This window comes from Hemiscyllium ocellatum, chromosome 17, assembly GCF_020745735.1.
Source record: "Hemiscyllium ocellatum isolate sHemOce1 chromosome 17, sHemOce1.pat.X.cur, whole genome shotgun sequence".
In the NCBI taxonomy this organism is placed as follows: Eukaryota; Metazoa; Chordata; class Chondrichthyes; order Orectolobiformes; family Hemiscylliidae; genus Hemiscyllium; species Hemiscyllium ocellatum.
Window position 1 is genome coordinate 69,982,759 of NC_083417.1, and position 20,931 is coordinate 70,003,689.

The 20,931-nt window shown below is 46.9% G+C and overlaps 1 protein-coding gene across 1 annotated transcript in view; it reads right to left on the bottom strand.

The window, feature by feature from the left end:
* Positions 1–20,174, bottom strand: part of LOC132824038 (aspartate aminotransferase, mitochondrial) — a 48,681-nt gene extending 28,507 nt beyond the window's left edge. Inside the window, exons 1-3 of the mRNA XM_060838296.1 lie at positions 20,065–20,174; positions 6,021–6,177; positions 5,767–5,895 (exon numbers count right to left, since the gene is read on the bottom strand). Of these exons, the coding sequence (XP_060694279.1) occupies positions 5,767–5,895; positions 6,021–6,177; positions 20,065–20,144 (366 nt within the window). The 5' untranslated portion in view covers positions 20,145–20,174. The remainder of the gene's footprint in view (positions 1–5,766; positions 5,896–6,020; positions 6,178–20,064) is intronic.
* Positions 20,175–20,931: the final 757 nt, after the last annotated feature.

The window sequence follows — 20,931 nt, forward strand, 5'->3', positions numbered from 1 at the left end:
CACAGACAGATTTCCCTCCCCACCCTTATCTGCTTTCCGTAAAGACCATTCCCTCTGCGAATCGCTTGTCCTGGGCCTCCTCCATCGCCACACCCTAACCACCGATGTCTAGAGGAAGAATGCCTCATCCTCTGCCTCGGGACCCTCCAACTATATGGGATCAATGTGGATTCCACCAGTTTCCTCATCTCCCTAACCCCCACCTTATCCCAATTCCAAACTTGCAACTCGGAACTGCCCTCATGACCTGTCCTACCTGTCCATTTTCCTTCTCACCTACCTGCCCCACCCACCTCTCCAATCTATCACCATTACACCCACCTCCATCCACCTATTGTACTCTTGGCTACCTTCTCCCCAGACCCACCCCCACCCCCATTTATCTCTCCATCCCCTTGACTCAAAAGTCTCATTCCTGATGAAGAGCTCTTGCCTGAAACGTCATTACTCCTGCTCCTCGGATGCTGCCTGACCTGCTGTGTGATCTCCAGCATCTGCAGTCCTCACCTTCTCCTCCTTCATAAACCATTCTGAACCTAATGGACAGCATTTTGATTTTCCAAACGACCTGAAATTGCTTCCTTGATAATTGATTCTAAGACTTTTCCAATGACAGATGTTAAACTAACTGGTCTGTATTTTCCCACATATTGCCTCTCACCCTTTTTGAATAAGGGCTTTAGATGAGCCATTTTCCAATTCACTGGAACCTTTTCCATTCCAGGGAATTTTGGAATATTGCACCCAATGGACCTCCTATCTCTGCCATTTCCTTTAACACCCTAAGATGTCGGCCAGCAGGCCCAGGGGACTTATCTATCCTCAATCCTAATGGTTTGCTGAGTACCTTTTCCCTATCGATGTTGATTGTTCTACATTTTCTATTGCCCGCTCCAATAGAATGGTACTATTGTCCTCCACCATGAAAACTGAGGCAAAGTGTTTTTAGATGAGATTACAATCCCTATAGTGTGGAAACAGGCCTTCGGCCCAACAAGTCCATATTGACCCTCCGAAGAGCAACCCACCCAGACCCATTTCCCTAAACTCAGCCCTGTACCTAACACTATGGGCAATTTAGCATGGCCAATTCACCTAACCTGCACATCTCTGGATGGAAACAGGAGTACCTGGAGGAAACCCCCGCAGACACAGGGAGAATGTGCAAACTCCACACAGGCAGTTGCCCGAGACAGGAATTGAACCTGGGTCCCTGGCGCTGTGAGGCAGCAGTGCTAACCACTGAGCCACCGTGCCGCCCAGAATTCAGTATCTCTGCCATCTCAGTGTTCCCCACTATTAGCTCTCTGGTTTCATCTTGCAAGGGACCAACATTCACCTTGGCAACTCTCTTCCCTTTTATATACATACAGAAGCTTTTGCTATCCTTTTTGATATTTTGAGCTTGCTTTCTTGTGTAATTTACTTTAGTTCGTGATATTAATTTTTTAGTACCTCTTTACGTATGTTTGAAAGTTTCCCAATCTTCCAGCCTGCCACTGGCATTTGCAATATGGTATACCTTAGCTTTTGACTATATATTGTCCATGGAAAAAGTGAGGACTGCAGATGCTGGAGATCAGAGCTGAAAATGTGTTGCTGGAAAAGGGCAGCAGGTCAGGCAGCATCCAAGGAACAGGAAATTCGGCGTTTCGGACATAAGCCCTTCATCAGGAATGAGGAAAATGTGTCCAGCAGGCTAAGATAAAAGGTAGGGAGGAGGGACTTGGGGGAGGGGTGATGGAGATGTGATAGGTGGAAGGAGGTCAAGGTGAGGGTGAAGAGGATTCGCAGGAGGTTAAAATCTTCGAGGAAAAAGTGAGTCCAAGAACTCCCCACCTACGTCCAGGACACCACCCACGCCCTCCATCTCCTCCATGATTTTCGCTTCCCCGGTCCCCAACACCTTATCTTCATGGTGGACATCCAGTCCCTGTACACCTCCAACCCCATCACGAAGGACTCAAAGCCCTCCGCTTCTTCCTTTCCCACCGTACCAACCAGTACCCTTCCACCGACACCCTCCTTCGACTGACTGAACTGGCCTTCACTCTGAACAACTTCTCTTTCCAATCCTCCCAATTCCTCCAAACTAAAGGAGTTGCCATGGATACCCGCATGGGCCCCAGCTATGCCTGTCTCTTTGTAGGATATGTGGAACAGTCCATCTTCCGCAACTACACTGGCACCACCCCCCACCTTTTCCTCCGCTACATCGATGAGTGTATCGGCGCTGCCTCGTGCTCCCACGAGGAGGTTGAACAGTTCATCCACTTTACCAACACCTTCCACCCCGACCTCAAATTCACCTGAACCACCTCAGACTCCTCCCTCCCCTTCCTAGACCTTTCCATTTCTATCTCGGGTGACCGAATCAACACAGACATCTACTATAAACCGACTGACTCCCACAGCTACCTAGACTACACCTCCTCCCACCCTGCCCCCTGTAAAAACGCCATCCCATATTCCCAATTCCTTCGTCTCCGTCGCATCTGCTCCCAGGATGACCAGTTCCAATACCGTACAGCGCAAATGGCCTCCTTCTTCAAGGACCGCAGATTCCCCCCTGACGTGATCGATGATGCCCTCCACCGCATCTCCTCCACTTCCCGCTCCTCCGCCCTTGAGCCCCGCCCCTCCAACCGCCACCAGGACAGAACCCCACTGGTTCTCACCTACCACCCCACCAACCTCCGTATACAGCGTATCATCTGCCGTCATTTCCGCCACCTCCAAACGGACCCCATCACCAGGGATATATTTCCCTCCCCTCCCCTATCAGCGTTCTGAAAAGAGCACTCCCTCCGTGACTCCCTCGTCAGATCCACACCCCCACCAACCCAACCTCCACTCCCGGCACCTTCCCCTGCAACCGCAAGAAATGCAAACCTTGCACCCACACCTCCTCCCTTACTTCCCTCCAAGGCCCCAAGGGATTCTTCCATATCTGCCACAAATTCACCTGCACCTCCACACACATCATCTATTGCATCCGCTGCACCCGATGTGGCCTCCTCTATATTGGGGAGACGGGCCGCCTACTTGCGGAACGCTTCAGGGAACACCTCTGGGATGCCCGGACCAACCAACCCAACCACCCCGTGGCTCAACACTTTAACTCTCCCTCCCACTCCACCAAGGACATGCAGGTCCTTGGACTCCTCCATCGCCAGAACATAACAACATGACGGTTGGAGGAGGAGCGCCTCATCTTCCGCCTGGGAACCCTCCAACCACAAGAGATGAACTCAGATTTCTCCAGTTTCCTCATTTCCCCTCACCCCACCTTGTCTCAGTTGATTCCCTCGAACTCAGCACCGCCCTCCTAACCTGCAATCTTCTTCCTGACCTCTCCGGCCTATCACCCTCACCTTGACCCCCTTCCACCTATCACATCTCCATCGCCCCTCCCCCAAGTCCCTCCTCCCTACCTTTTATCTTAGCCTGCTGGACACATTTTCCTCATTCCTGGTGAAGGGTTTATGCCCAAAACGTCGAATTTCCTGTTCCTTGGATGCTGCCTGACCTGCTGCGCTTTTCCAGCAACACATTTTCAGCTCTATATATTGTCCGTGACCTCCTTGTTTAGCCATGGATGATTTTAAACCCCCCCCCTACCATCTTTCTTCCTCAGTAGCAATAAAGGCAAGTTCTTCAGTTCATTTTATACATGAATCCACCAGGAATAAAGTGAAGACACATGCTGCAGTATAATGGTTCAATAGGTACACAGCTGGAAGCATTACGGGGAGGGGTTGAAGAGACATTGTTTTTAATCGGATGGTGGGGCGGCACGGTGGCACAGTGGTTAGCACTGCTGCCTCACAGCGCCGGAGACCTGGGTTCAATTCCCGACTCAGGCGACTGACTGTGTGGAGTTTGCACGTTCTAGGGGTATGGGTGGGTTTCGCTTCGGCGGGTCGGTGTGGACTTGTTGGGCCGAAGGGCCTGTTTCCACACTGTAAATCTAATCTAATCTAATCTAAAAAAAAGTCTGTCTGAAAGGTTGACTGAGGCAGGAATCTTCACTGCATTAGGGGAGGCAATGGCCAAGTGCTGTTATTGCGAGACTATTAACACAGAAACTTGGCTAATGCTCTGGGCACCTGGGTTCAAACTCTGCCAGGGCAGATGGTGGAATTTGAATTCAATAAAAATCTGGAGTTAAGAGTCTAATGATGACCATAAATCCATTGCCTATTACTGGAAAAACACAACTGGCTCTCTAATGTCCTCCAGGGAAGGACACTGCCATCCTTACATAGTCAGGCCGAAATGTGAATCCAGACCCACTCAATGTGGTTGACTCTTAACTGTGCTTTGGACAATTAGGAATGAACAATAAATGCTGCCAGAGAGGCCCACACCCTGTGAGTAAATAAAAAACAAACAAAACAAAATACATTGAATTGTCAATGACCCAGAACATAAAAGGTTTGGTAGCACTTGTTGCAACAAGCATATAGCAGAATGCCATGTTCCTCAGGTGTAAATTATCTGTCTCTCTCATGGCACAGGTTCACATAAAACCAGTGTGATCGGAAAACTATTAAAACACCATTACCAGCTCCAGATTCAGGGTCAGAAAAAAGCACAGGATGAGGAAACGGTTCATGTGACATGAGGTTGCTGCTTCCTGAAGACCATGAGAAATCCCTTCCTCACAAGTGAAGCAGCCTGTTTTAGTTGCAAGGAGATTTCTCTCCAACACTGACCTTGCAATGACATTATTGAGCTTTCAGCAGCTCGGGTATCATGTTGCTAACAGTACTCAATCGCAGCTGAGCTGCCCCAAGCCTCAAACCTGCAATCCATTTCCAAACCAGCTATGCATCAATTTTCACTACAGTGCTAAATTATCCAGTGTAATGAATAACCTTTTCACGTGCTGCACATTCCACATTGCTGCTGTGCTGCCTGTGTGCACTTTCGGGGGAGCACTGCTCTCCTCTCTTCTTTGCCAGCAGGTCACCTACCACCACCACCCCTCTGTTTGGCCTAATCCATTTCTCAGCTGATGAGTTACATATTCCAACCCACCTCCCTTCTTCCCTCTGCCATCGTCACACTCCCTCGCTCCCTCTCTGTTTCTCTTCCATTCCCCTTTGCTCTGCAATCCCTCCATGTGCCGTCTGTTCGTCCCCTCCTGATCTCCTGGCTCAGAGGTTTGGAGTCTACCACTGCACCAACCCAAACTCAGATTCTCTCTCTTCCGCCGCTCCTCCAATCAGATTTACTCTCTCTGGCGTTCACCGCGCCTCCAGTTCCAGCTGGTTTCTTTCCAGTGCCCTCTCCAGTTCCACAACCTCCGAAACTCACCCCTGTCAGTGCCCATTTATTTCAATGTGGGCAACTTCTCAAAAGACTTTGTGGCCAAGCATGCACACACTCCTGAGAGAGCGCTGGTCCCAGTACCAGGATTAGCATCAAGCCACACCCAAACATTTTCACCATGTTGGAGAAGGAACTCATGCTGTGGTGTATGTACAATGGTCACATTTCCCCATCTAACGGATCTATCAATCTCAAAACCTTCCTTAACTTCTCCATTTATTTACCTGGTGAAGGAGCAGCACTCAAAGCTAGTGCTTCCAAATATACCTGTTGGATCATAACTCGGTGTTGTGTGATTTTAACTTTGCCCACCCTAGTCCAACACAGGCCCCTCCACATCATTTATTTTGAGCAGAGCTCTAGGAATGCTCTCACTCGCCTTGATCCCTCATCCCTCAGCCCCATTCACCGCCAAAGGTACTTGCTTACCCTTCCACTCTTGATCACTTCACTGTTGTCTCCTAGTGCCAGCTCTGCACAGGCCTTGTTGAAGTCTGCCAGACCACCAATGGGGAGGTACTCTTTGTCCATTTTCTTAGCTGCAATTTGGGCCTCAGCCTACGAGGAGGTCAAATATCAGAGTACACATCAGTTCCACCACCATTCCTGGAGAGTCCGTGCTAAATGTTGTTGTTTCCACTGCCAAGCAGCCAACAAGAAGCAGGACTCCGCGTCTAACTCACCTTCCTGACACAGCTCAAGACGTATGGCTTGCCATTGTCATCACGGTATGCCCCAACGCCCAGGTTCATTTTCTTGGGGTTGTTGTCACGTTTGAAAGCTTCAGTGACCCCAAGGATGGGGTCGGGGGGTCCCATTTCTACATGGGACCATACCGAGCTGCAAGGACAACAGAAAACAGGTTTTAGTGACAATAATCTCAGCAGGAGGCATTTATCTCAATTCTTTTTAATACTGCATAACCTCAGAGTGAATAAACAGTTACAACATAAAGTTATGGTATTCATATTAGTCGGCATTTACAATACCGATAACTACATACCCTAACAATGAGTCCACAGCATTAAAGAGAGAACAACGCAATGCTTTTTGTGCTGTTTGTTCTGGGGATGGGAGTGTCACTGGCCAGACCAGGGTATGTCAATGTCTAACTATGTTTGAGAAGGTGACGGTGAGTTGTCTTCTTGAACCTTTGAAGTCCAATGCAATGTCAGGACACTCAGAGTGCTACCCAGTTAGTTCACTGGGAAGGTCCAGAATTTTGAACCAGCAACAGTAAAGGAAAGGTAACATAACCCCAACTCTGTATGGTTAACTCTGGCAGCAGAAACAGGAAGGTAGATTAGTACCTGAATGATGACAGATTGGGAAGGGGGAAGGTGCAATGAGACCTGGTACTGTCCTCGTACTCCATTCCCTGAAAGTAAGCATGGCGGTGTAACAGGCGGTAAATGGCACATAGCGAGAGGATTTGAATACAAGAGCACGGTCATCTTGTGGTGACTGTACCAGGCCTTGGTGAGGCCACACCTGGAGTACTGTGTTCAGTTTTGGTCTCCTCTGGAGAAGGATCTCCTGACAACGGTGGGAGTGCTGTGGAGATTTACCAGACCGATTCTTGGGATGGCAGGACTCACATATGGAGAGAGCCTGGATTGGTTAAGACTATATTCACTTAGGTTTAGCAGAATGATGAGCGTTCTCAGACAGCTATAAAATTCTTCCAAGATGAGACAGGTTGAGTGTAGGAACGTTGTTTCAGTTGACCAAAGAATCCAGGGTCACTGTCTAAGGCCATTTAGGACTGAGAAGAGGAGAACTGTCTTCACCCAGAGAGTTGTGGGCCCGTGGAATTCTCTGCTACAGAAAGCAGTTGAGGCCAAAAGCACTGAATGCTTTCAAGGTGGAGATAAATATAGTTCTTAGCAGTAAAGGGATCAAAGGGATTGGGAGAATGCAGGAACAGGCTACTGAGTAATCAGCTGTGATCATATTCAATGATGGAACAGGTTTGGAAGGTCAAATCGCCCATCCGTCTTAAAAAGAACTACAGAAATCGGAAATGAAAACAGGATTCTCTTAAGGGCCACTATATCCGAAACTTTAACTCTGCTTTCTCTCTACAGATGCAGCCAGACCTGCTGAGCTTTTCCAGCAATTCCTGTCCCTCTTGGCCTACTCCTGTCTGTTTACTCTGATTTTAATGGCTTGCATGGGAACCTCTAGATGGTGGTGTTTCCCTGGCTCTGCTTCTCCTTTCCTTCTAAATGGTAGAGGTAGTAGGGTAGTGGATGTCACAGGAGTTACTGCAGTGCATCTTGTAGACCGTACATACTGCTGATGTTGTATATCTGCGGTGAATGGGGCGTCAATTAAACAGGTCATTTTGTCCTGGATGATGTCAATTTTCTTAAATGTTGTTGGAGCTGTACTCATCCAGGCAAGCAGGCAGTATTCCATCACACTCCTGACTTGTGTCGTACAGTTTGGGCAAACAGCCTTTGTGGAGTCAGGGTCTGAGCTCTGACCGCACGATTGCAATCCTGATGCTGCTAACATCCCATCGATGGCAAATTGTGTGCTGCTCGATCGATTTGCTATCCATCCTTTTAGGACGATGACAGTGTCACACTTGCTGATATAGAGGTCACAAAGTGAAGGTGGAACTTTGACTCTATCAGGCACTGTAAGGCAGTTACCTCTATCAGCACTGTCATGGACTGTTGTTTCTACATCAGATAGCAACTGGCAATGAGGTGGTTGAATAGATTTTTGTTCTCTTGTTAATTTTCTCACCCCCTGCTATAAGTTTAGAACAACAGATATCTTATTTGGGTCTTGGACAACTCAATTAGATGTGGTTCTATGGACCTACACTTGTTGATACACAGTGAAGAGAGTATGTGTCTTTGCTATCCTCAGTGCTTCTTCTAAGTGCTCTCCAATGTTGAGGAGTACTGATTCAATAGTTGAGGGAGACCAGTAGATGATAACAATCAGATTTCCTTCCTTCCTAAAAACATTCAACTACTATCCGTAGCCTCATGGCCTGAGATATCCCTCACTCAACTCACTGCCAGCAAACCAAAGAGCCAACCTTGGTTTAATGAGGAGTGCAGAGAAGCTTGCTAAAAGCAGTATTAGAGGAGCTAGAAATGAGGTGTTAACCTGGTGACAGTACAGGACTACATGCATAAACATCAGAAGCAGAATGCAGGTGGTGGACTGTGTTAAGCAATCCTACGATCAACAAATCAGGTCAAAACTGTGTATTTCTGCAACTCTAGCCACTGAGTGGGCTAACCCCATGATCAAGACTCTCAGGGCCATCCACTCCTTACTGCTCCATCACTCCTGGTGACTCTGTCTTGCTGGCGGAACAGAACAGGACATGTCTGAGGAGTTGTCGAGAAAACTTGATTTAGGGAGTATGATGACATCTTGCCTTGGCTCTGGGACAGTTCTGAAAAATATGTTGCTGGAAAAGCGCAGCAGGTCAGGCAGCATCCAAAGAGCAGGAGAATCGACGTTTCAGGCATGAGCCCTTCTTCAGGAATCATGCTCGAAATGTCAATTCTCCTGCTCTTTGGATGCTGCCTGACCTGCTGTGTTTTTCCAGCAACACATTTTTCAGCTCTGATCTCTAGCATCTGCAGTCCTCACTTTCTCCTCTGGGACAGTTCTCCCAGGGAGTGTGAGATGTTACCGAGAAAGCCTCCGGCAAGGCTGTGTGTGTCTTTACCGTACTTAGTGTTTTGCTTAGTGCTGGATGGACTGTCTGGTTTTCTGGTTATATTTTGTCACAGTGGCTTGATCCAACTGAACAGCTCACCCCACCATCTTAGAAACAGTTCAAAATCATCCACATTGCTGTTGGTCTGGAACCACATTACATTGGTTTTGCTCATGCTGGGTATCAGGTCCTTCGTTCTGGTGAGTTCTCAGACAACAACTCACCAGAACAAAGAACCCGATACCAAATGTAGTGTACAAAATCCCATGCAAGGACTGCACAAAACACTACATAGGACAAACAGGAAGACAGCCAACGATCCGCATCCATGAACACCAACTAGCCACGAAACAACACGACCAACTATTCTTAGTAGCCACACACGCAGATGACAAACAACATGAATTCGACTGGGACAACACTACTATTATAGGACAAGCCAAACAGAGAACAGCCAGATAATTCCTAGAGGCATGGCACTCATCCACAGATTCAATCAATAAGCACATCGACCTGGACCCAATATACCGGCCGCTGCAGCGGACAGTTGGAACCGACAACCGGAAGCGACAAATTCAAACCATTACAAATGCTGGGGGAAAGATCACAGAAGCACTTCATAAGAGGCTCCCAAGCACTGAGGATGTCACCTAGATAGGGGACAAAACATCTGCAACACAAATTCCCAGCTCGGCGAACAGAACCACAACAGTTAGCAATCAACTTCAAGTCCCAGAGCTAAAGAACTGATTGTCAGCTGAGTGTACTGCGTTGTTTCCCTACTGCTCTCCTCAACACCTGACATGGTCTGCACTATTAATACAGAATGGTGCTGTACTTCAGTGACTAGCTTTCTATGGTGGCATTTGAAACTGGATATAGCAGAAGCATGTGGCGATTAACTCTGACACTGGCTACCGTCCAGGCCCTTGTGCCCAGCTTTGAAGATCAGTCTTAAACCAGAATTGAAATCAAATTTTGGCAACCAGAACCTTTAGATTAGATTCCCTACAGTGTGGAAACAGGCTGTTTGGCCCAACAAGTCCATACCGACCCTCCGAAAAGTAACCCACCCAGACCCATTTCCCCTGACTAATGTATCTAATACTCTGGAGAATTTAGCACCCGCAGGAAACCCACACAGACACAGGGAGAATGTGCAAACTCCACATAGACAGTCACCCGAGGCTGGAATCGAACCTGGGTCCCTGGTGCTGTGAGGCAGCAGTGCTAACCACTGAGCCCCCGTGTTGCCCTTTATTAAAGAAAACACTCAGAAATCTACCTTCTTGGTTTTAAACTCTGAAAGTTGGCTTCCCCTCCAGCAGCATAACAAAGCCACAAGAGAAGACAGCGAAAAGGGTAATGGATATTGGAGACAGAAATGCGAGGACTTCATAGATAAGGTAGAGGCATCGCAGAGCAGAATGGTGCAACGAGGAAATGCACCTCTAGCCCTTGGCTTTGCTATTGCAAGAGTTTGGTAATTTTCCAGCTTGGAGAGGAAATGGAAAATAGAAACCCACATTGAACACAAGAGATTGGGGTTTCTGCTTTCACAATAATCTGCAAAGTCGATGCAGAATGTGACTGAAATTATACTGGTGACAGCATTGGTCAAATTCTGCAAATGCAGTTCACCACCACCTTCTCCAAAGCAACGAGGGATGGAAAACAAATGCTGGCTGAGCCAGTGACGTCTACATCCGGAAAGTGAATCAAAATAATTCACCAGAGGTTGACCCTTGTTCAGAACAAATATCTCCTCCAAATCAGAATAATGAACTGAGGTCTAATCATTCAGGAATTGACAGAACGTAACTGCTTATGTTTTAGCTTGCAATATTCAAGGGACGTATTTAAAAGGAAACTTGATACATTTTTGTTGTTACAGCTAAAAATAGGTTAACGCCAAACATAAATAAGCATTTTCTCATCTATATTTACTCGTCTACCTCTGGGTAACTAGAGTTTAAATAACTGCAAATGATTTAAGAATAATGAATCAATTCCTTTTATTGTCGTGCACTATTAGTCTCTAGTTTTTTGTTCCTCTTCATGCAACCCACACTGAAATGTCTTGAATGGATACAACAGCTGGAAACCTTCAGGTTCAATAGACAATAGGTGCTGGAGTAGGCCATTCAGCCCTTCGAGCCCGCACCACCATTCAATATGATCATGGTTGATCATTCCTAATCAGTATCCGCTTCCTGCCTTATCTCCATAACCCTTGATTCCACTATCTTTGAGAACTCTATCCAACTCTTTCATAAATGAATCCAGGGACTGGGCCTCCACTACCCTCAGGGGCAGAGCATTGCACACAGCCACCACTCTCTGGGTGAAGAAGTTTCTCCTCATCTCTGTCCCAAATGGTCTCCCCCGTATTTTTAAGCTGTGTCCTCTGGTTCAGCACTCACCCATCAGCGGAAACATGTTTCCTGCTGCCAGAGTGTCCTTTCATAATCTTATATGTCTCAATCATATCCCCTCTCAGTCTTCTAAACTCAAGGGTATACAAGCCCAGCCACTTCAGCCTTTCAGTGGGCGGCACGGTGGCATTGTGGGCGGCACGGTGGCACAGTGGTTAGCACTGCTGCCTCACAGCGCCTGTAGACCCGGGTTCAATTCCCGACTCAGGCGACTGACTGTGTGGAGTTTGCACGTTCTCCCCGTGTCTGCGTGGGTTTCCTCCGGGTGCTCCGGTTTCCTCCCACAGTCCAAAGATGTGCGGGTCAGGTGAATTGGCCAAGCTAAATTGCCCGTAGTGTTAGGTAAGGGGTAAATGTAGGGGTATGGGTGGGTTGTGCTTCGGCGGGTCAGTGTGGACTTGTTGGGCCGAAGGGCCTGTTTCCACACTGTAAGTCTAATCTAAGTAATCCCTCCATTCCAGGAATTGACCTCATGAACCTACGCTGCACTCCCTCAATAGCCAGAATGTCTTTCCTCAAATTTGGAGACCAGAACTGCACACGGTACTCCAGGTGTGGTCTCACCTGTACAGCTGCAGAAGCACCTCTTTGCTTCTATACTCAATCCCTCTTGTTATGAAGGCCAGCATGCTATTAGCCTTCTTCACTACCTGCTGGACCTGCATGCTTGCCTTCATTGACTGGTGTACAAGAACACCCAGATCTCTCTGTACTGTCCCTTTACCTAAATTAATTCCATTGAGGTAGTAATCTGCCTTCCTGTTCTTGCCACCAAAGTGGATAACCATACATTTATCCACATTAAACTGCATCTGCCGTGCATCCGCCCACTCACCTAACTTGTCCAGGTCACCCTGTAATCTCCTAACATCCTCATCACATTTCACCCTGCCACCCAGCTTTGTATCATCAGCAAATTTGCTAATGTTATTGCTGATACCATCTTCTATATCATTAACATATATTGTAAAAAGCTGCGGTCCCAGCACTGATTCCTGCGGTACCCTACTGGTCACTGCCTGCCATTCCGAAATGGAGCCGTTTATCACTACCCTTTGTTTCCTATCAGCCAAACAATTTTCAATCCAATCTAGTACTTTGCCCCCAATACCATGCGTCCTAAGTTTACTCACTAACCTCCTATGTGGAATTTTATCAAAAGCTTTCTAAAAGTCCAGGTACACTACATCTACTGGATCTCCCTCGTCCATCTTCAGAGTTACATCCTCAAAAAATTCAAGAAGATTAGTCAAGCACGATTTCCCCTTCATAAATCCATGCTGACTCTATCCTATCCTGTTACTACTATCCAGATATGCCGTAATCTCATCCTTTATAATAGACTCCAGCATCTTCCCCACCACTGAGGTCAGACTAACTGGTCTATAATTTCCTGCTTTCTCTCTCCCACCTTTCTTAAAAAGTGGTATAACATTAGCCACTCTCCAATCCTCAGGTACCGATCCCGAATCTATTGAATTCTGGAAAATAATCACCAACGCATCCACGATTTCCCGAGCCACCTCCTTCAGTACCTTGGGATGTAGACCATCAGGCCCCGGGGACTTATCAACCTTCAGACCTAACAGTCTCTCCAACACCAAATCCTGGCAAATACAGATTCCCTTAAGTTCAGGTCCTTCAGTCACTGTTACCTCAGGGAGATTGCTTGTGTCTTCCCCAGTGAACACAGATCTGAAGTACCCATTTAATTCTTCTGCCATTTCTTTGTTCCCTGTAATATATTCCCCTGTTTCTGTCTTCAAGAGCCCAATTTTAGTCCTAACCATTTTTTTGCCTTGCACATACTTGAAAAAGCTTTTATTATCCTCCTTTATATTATTGGCCAGTTTACCTTCGTACCTCATTTTTCCTCTGCGTATTTCCATCTTAGTAATCCTCTGTTGTTCTTTAAAAGCTTCCCAGTCCTCTGTTTTCCCACTTTGCTATGTTATACTTTTTCTCTTTTAACTTTCTATGTTTCTTAACTTCCCTCGTCAGCCACGGCCGCCCATGCCTCCTCCTGAGATCTTTCTTCCTTTCTGGAATGAACTGATCCTGCAACTTCTGCATTATACACAGAAATACCCGTCATCGTTCCTCCACTGTCATCTCTACTAAGGTATTGCACCATTGAACTTTGGCCAGCTCCTCCCTCATAGCTCCATAGTTCCCTTTATTCAACAGAAGTACTGTCATTTCCGACTGTACCCTCTCCCTCTCAAATTGTAGATTGAAACTTAATGTATTATGGTCACTATAATATTCTCACCCAGAGGCAAGGCCTGCTCTAAACTTGGCCAGCTTCTGGTGAAGTTAATACTTTATTTCTTCATGGAATATGCATGTAGCTGCCTAGCAGAGCGTTTATTACACATCCCAAACTGGCCTTGAGAGGTGGTGGTAATGAGCTAACCTCTTCAACTGCTCAGTCTTTGGTGTGCAGGCCTACCCATTGTGCTGTTAGGAGGGATTCCAGGAGATCAGAGTCGAGAGTGTGGTGCTGGAAAAGCACAGCAGGTCTGGCAGCATGTGAGGAGCAGGAGAGTTGATATTTCAGGCATAAGCCTTTCATCAGGAATCAGATACCTTGCAGATGGTACACACTGCTGTACTAGGCATCAGTGGTGGAAGGAGTGGATGTAAACGTGGTGCTAATCGAGTTTCGCTCTGGATGTGTGGAGGTTCTTTATTGCCTTTGCGGTTTGATTCGTTAAGAAAAGTGGGTGAGTACTTAATCATACATCTGACCTGGTAGATTTTGGACAGGCCCTTGAGAAGTCAGAAGGCAAGTCATTTGCTGCAGAATTTGCAGGCTCTGACTTGTTCCAGTAATCACAGTATTTCCAAAGCTGGTCCAGTTCAGTGTCTCACCAGCGATGACACCAAGCAGCTCATACTGGGTGATTGAGGAATGGTAATACTGTTGATCAACATGGGGAGATGGTTACATTTGCTTATGTTGGATATGCTCACTGGCTACCACTTACGTTGATTGCCTTTAAAATTCTCAGATCTTTTGTACTGGCGTATAGTGAAGGCAGCATTTGGTATGATTCCCTTTATTGGACATAGCATGGAGTATCAGAGTATCATAGCATGGAGGTCATGTTGCATTGTACAGGCCATTGATTAGGCCACTTTTGGAATATTGTGTGTAATTCTGGTCTCCCACCTATCAGAAGGATTTGTGAAATTTGAAAGCATTCAGAAAAGATTTACAAGGATGTCATAGAGCTGATGTTGCCAGGGTTGGAGGGTTTGAGCTACAGGAAGAGGTTGAATAGGCTGAGGCTGTTTTCCCTGGAGCATCAGAGGCTGATGGGTGACCTTATACAGGTTTATAAAATCATGAGAGACATAGATCAGGTAAATAGACAAGGTCTTTTCCCTGGGGTGGGGAAATCTAGAACTAGAGGGCATAGATTTAGGGTGAGGAGGGAAATATTTAAAAGGGATCGAAGGGGGAACTTTTTCACGCAGAGGGTAGAGTGTATGGAATGAGCTGCCAGAGAAGTGGTGGAGGCTGGTACAATTACAGCATTTGAAAAGCACTTGGATGGGCACATGAATAGGAAGAGTTTACAGGGATAAGAGTCAAGTGTTTGCAAATGGGACTAGATTAGGTTAGGACATCTGCTCAGCATGGACATGTTGGACCAAAGGGCCTGTTTCAGCGCTGCACATCTCTATGAACTGCAAGAGCAGGAGCAGGGAGCTTGAGGCAGCTGACAGTGAGATCGGAGCAGGAAGCGGGGGAGGTTAAGCCCTTGTGAGGAGTGAGAGTCCAGCATAGCTAGGCACTTATGGAATGTAGCATTGAACTTTAACTGTGTTTCTTTTTTTTAACCTTTTAGTAAGAAGGGCTGTAAAGTTGAACTTTTTATTCTTTATTTTTCTGTTTTGTATCAAGATCTGTAACTGTATACTTTGTACCTCAGTTGGTGTTGTAACTGGCAAACTTGTAAACATTTCACTGTACTCACGTGAATACACGTAACAATAAACCTAATTCCTAATTATGTTGATACCATGAGGGCAAACGCTGTGCCATCATCAGTAAAGAGTTCCTGATGCAAGGGTCCGAGCTGACTAGTTTTGAGGGTTGTGTGTATCAAAGCTTAGATTGGATTCCCTACAGTGTGGAAACAGGCCCTTTTGCCCAACAAATCCACACCAACCCTCCACAGAGTAACCCACCCAGATCCATTTTCCTCTGACTAATGCACCTATGGGCAATTTAACATGGTCAATTCACCTGAATTGCACATCTTTGGACTGTGGGAGGAAACCGGAGCACCCGGAGGAAACCCACGCAGACACGGGGAGAATGTGCAAACTCCACACAGGCTGGAATCGAACCTGGGATCCTGGCACGGTGAGGCAGCAGGACTGACTTTCAGGGTGGGGGCACTCTCAGCAAAAGAATGATATACAAAGCTGTCAGAAATGGCATTCAGTGTTGAGGGGCTGGGCATCAGTTCATCTTGGTGGAATGGGCATTAATGCTTTCCATGTGGGCTTCAAGCACTATGCTTTCAATGGCATCAGTTGGCACAGAGGGTAAAAATTAGGGTACCCTTAACACCAATTGACTTGAGAAAAATACATTAAAGGGACTGAGGGAAAACTAAGGGATCTACATAATTCGACAGCTAATTCTGCCAGGTATCAGGGATAGATTTCAAACAAAAAGAGTAAATTCTGTTATGGAGTCATACAGCATGGAAACAGACCCTTCAGTCAAACTAGCCCCACTCACCAGCGTTTGGTCCATATCCCTTCAAACCTTCTTATTGATGTATTTATCCAAATATCTTTTAAATGTTGTAACTGCACCTCCATCCAGCATTTCCTCTGGCATTTTATTCGACTTACGAACCACTCCCTCACCCTCAGGAAAAGATCCTTGCTATTTATCTTGTCCACGCCGCTTATGATTTTATAAACCTTTATAAGATCACCCCTCAACCTCCTACACTCCACTGAAAGATCCCAGGCTATCCAGCCTCGACTTGTAACTCAAACCCTCCATTCCCAGCAACATTCTGCTCAATCTTTTCTGCACTGTCTCCAATTTAATTATTTCCTTCCTATAGCAGGGTGACCACAACTGCACACAGTGCTCCACAAGAGGCTCCCCATTGTATTATACAACCTCAACATGATGTCCCAACTCCTTTACTCTGAGCAACGAAGACAAGCATGGTAAAAGCTTTACCACCCTACCTACCTGTGACACAAACTTCAAAGAATTATATGCCCAAAGCCTTAGGTCTCTCTGTTATCCAGCTTATGAAAACGTTACAATAGAAGGAAGCATTACACAGTTCAAATGCATCTTTTACTCAATACCCTATCTGTTAAAATAGCAAGATGATGGTTCCAAAGGGGAGTAAATTGAGAGGAAGACAAACTCTCCACAACTCAAAAAAAACCCCAAAATGAAGCCTTCAACCAAGGAATTAATTCAGATGGGGCCCCAAGCTGAAAACATGAAAATCTTTCCTGTAGGCTGTACAGATCATGAAATAACTATGTAGAGCTTTGGAAATGTTCCCAGTATGCAGGGGGTTCACAACAGCAGATACCACTGAGCTACAGCAATTGGCAACAAGCCTCATGCAGTAGTTGCCCAGGCAGTGTTGGATGGGGACAGCACAGAGTGCTTTACTTTCAGATTAAGAGTAGAAAAAACCCTGTGTTGTTTCTGCCCAGCTATATTTAATGGGACAGTGCAGAGGCAGGTTTACTCTGTATCTAACCCCATGCTGTATTTGTCTTGGGAGTGTTTTATGTTAGCAATGTATAAGAGTACGTTACTTTGTATCTAACAACACACTGCCTGCTCTGGGAAAGTCTAACGGCACAACACAGAGGGAATTTTACTTTGTATCTAACTTTATACTGTAGCTGCCCTGGGAGTGTTTGCAGAGGACAGTAAGAATATCTCATGCTATTTCAAACCTGCTGCACTTTTTTGAATAGTGTCATGGAACCTTATGTCCAACGGATTATTTCAGGGTCTCATTCAAAACCGAGCACTCCTACAGTACTGGAGGACCTGTCATGATTTTTGGGGAAGTTGGTCATACCAAACCACTTGGTTGGAATGAAGAATGTTGCCACTGAGCCAAGGCTGACACACAATCCAGAAGGTCCATTTCTTCTATTGATAATATCCAAACATGGGGTTATAATCTTGCAGCTGAGGGATTCAGGAGTGAGATCAGAAAGTCCCTTCTCGTTCAACAGTCCAAATCAAAAGTGTACAAGTGCAAATAGGTTGAGGACCGTGCAACAATTGAAAATTTAAAGACTGAGGCTGATGTACAGTCACAAGTTATAAGCAGCAAAAACAGAATCAACATGCAGAGCAACCAAGATCTCACTGAATGGAGGGAAAAGTGCCCAACATTGGGCTCCATTGAAGGATATTTGTCATATTTACATTCAAGGACTATTTTAAAACTAAAGCTAGATATGATAGCTTTTAAATCCTGACTGGAAGTAGAAGCTGGATGTAAACTTTGATTTAAAACTGGACTCCTATTTGCCTTCTGCAATACTGTGGCATGGCATTTCTGACATACTGAAATTTCCAGGACCTAGAACAGGGCTGGCTTGCCAGATTGAGATATTTCAAGACTCACCATTGCCTCATTCTATCCAACCCTTTCAATCTCTTCAATGCCTTTATCACGTCACCTCTAACTTGCATTCAGGAGTGGGACTTAAACCACAACCTCCTGGATTGAAGAGATCACACACACAGGGTGGTGATTCTAGAGGGTGAACATGGGCTGGTTTCTACACCTACACACACACACACAGGTTAGCGTGGTAGTGTGCCGAGCGTTCTAAGGCACTGGATTAAGGCTGAAAATGCGCAGGTCAGGCAGCATCCAAGTAGCAGGAGAATCGACATTTCAGGCATGAGCCCTTCTTCAGGAATCCTGATTCCTGAAGATGGGCTCATGCCCGAAACGTCGATTCTCCTGCTCCTTGGATGCTGTCTAACCTGCTGCGCTTTTCCAGCAACACATTTTCAGCTCTAATCTCCAGCATCTGCAGTCCTCACTTTCTCCGAGAAGATTTTAACCCACAGCGAATCCTCTTACAAGGATGCCTTCCTTGAAGAAGCTCTCTTCCTCCCTCTACAAGGATTTCAGTGAGTTCCTCTCTCACTGCACACCCCAGGTCATCTCCTCTGCCCAGAAGCTCTTCAGCCACATTCTCAAACAGACTCGCTACCACAGCCACATCTTCTTCCTCAGCACCTGCCTACGGAACCGACTGACCCCGCACGGACTCCGGACTACGTTCAGACCAACAAAATTTGGACCCAACCAGGACAACTAGTACCTACAACAAATCCAAAGCCTCCAGCAACAGATCTCCCTTCGGATCCTCCGCTCCACGCTTGCAGCCCTATCCCAGCTCAGGCCAACACTCTCACAGACTTGTAAAGGACCTCTACTGTTCTTCATCCACAGAAGAGATTCCTGAAGAAGGGCTCATGCCCAAAATGTCGATTCTCCTGCTCTTTGGTGCTGCCTGACCTGCTGCGCTTTTCCAGCAATGCATTTTCAGCTCTGATCTCCAGCATCTGCAGTCCTCACTTTCTCCTACTGGATTAAGGCTACAGTCTTTAAGGCTGCATGGGTTCAAATCCTATCGTTGTCATTTAAGCAGGTTGCCTGTTATAATGCTGCATGTTAAAGTTCAGTTTTAAACACTGCTGTGTTGAAGTTCCCACACAACAAGCTGGTGTTGGGGCAGTACGGTGGCTCAGTGGTTAGCACTGTTGCCTCTCAGCGCCAGGGACCCAGGTTTGATTCCCACCACGGCCAACGTTCTGCATGTTCTCCCAGTGTCTGCGTGGATTTCCTCCCACAATCCAAAGACGTGCAGGTCAGGTGACTTGGCCATGTTAAACTACCCATAGTGTTAGGTACATTAGTCAGGGATAAATATAGGGGAGGGGACTGGGTCTGGGTGGGTTACTCTTCAGAGGGTCAGTGTGGACTGGTTGGGCCAAAGGGCGTGTTTGCATGCTGGAGGAAACCTAATCTAATCCTCACAGATGTTGAGATTTTTAGCTTTAACCCTCTTAACACAAACTAGTTCCCCTCACACCAACCAATACACACACCTCCTGGACGTTTACATTGCACATGAACACCCTCATTCACAAATCCATACATGCAGCTCCATTGGAACAATACGACTGTCCTTCCCACGCCCTTTATCTCACTTCCCTCAAGGACACGGGGCGGAGCCAGCACCCCAGACGTCACTCAGGGCCAATCAGAACCCAGAGATGTCACCCAGGGCCAATCAGAGCCCAGGCCAGCAGTGAGGGGCGGGACTGCGCGCGCAGTCCAGTCAATCCCGCCCCCACGGCCGGGAGGGGGAGCAGTCACGTGATGTCAGCACGCGGCCCGGGGGGTGAAGAGAAAACGCGTAACGGTTACCCCCCTCCCCCACAGGTAACACGAATCTCGACTGTCTCTTCAAAACGGGGCACGTTGGCGGTCGGTTTTAAATCGCGCGCGTAACCCTCCCCCTCCCATTCCCTCCCTCTCACATAGTTACCTAGCTCGGGCAGTGAGCGCAGCTAAGCCCGGGTGGTGCGCGGCTGTAGAGAGGATCCTGCAGGAACTCAGCATCGCCATGATAACCAGGATGAGGAGGGGAGGGACGTGCAATGCCCGCTATATATAACCTCGGCGAAACAAGGAGAGCCGTGCGAGTGGTAAGATGGCTCTGTGTGTCAACCCGCAGCCTAGGCTGAGCCACAGCGACACCTACAGCGCCGGCTGAGCCAATTGTTTTTCACTGTCAGCTCATTGAGTTGCTGCTGCCTGTGGTGGAAATGATCAATTAATTATGGTCAACACTGACGTTCATACTGTCTTTGGCATCCCTTACTAAATCAATTATCAGACAAGATTCAACACTGATGCATATGAGTCATAGAGATGTCCAGCATGGAAACAGACCCTTCGGTCCAACCTGTCCATGCCGACCAGATATCCCAACCCAATCTAGTCCCACCTGTCAGCACCCGGCCCATATCCCTCCAAACCCTTCCTATTCATATACCCATCCAAATGCCTCTTAAATGTTACAATTGTACCAGCCTCCACAACATCCTCTGGCAGCTCATTCCATACATGTACCACTCTCTGCGTGAAACAGTTGCCCCTTAGGTCTCTTTTATGTCTTTCCCCTCTCACCCTAAACCTATGCCCTCTAGTTCTGGACTCCCCGATCCCAGGGAAAAGAGTTTGTCTATTTATCTTATCCATGCCCCTCATAATTTTGTAACCCTCTATAAGGTCACCCCTCAGCCTCCGATGCTCCAGGGAAAACAGCCCCAGCCTGTTCAGCCTCTCCCTATAGCTCAGATCCTCCAACCCTGGCAACATTCTTGTAAATCTTTTCTGAACCCTTTCAAAT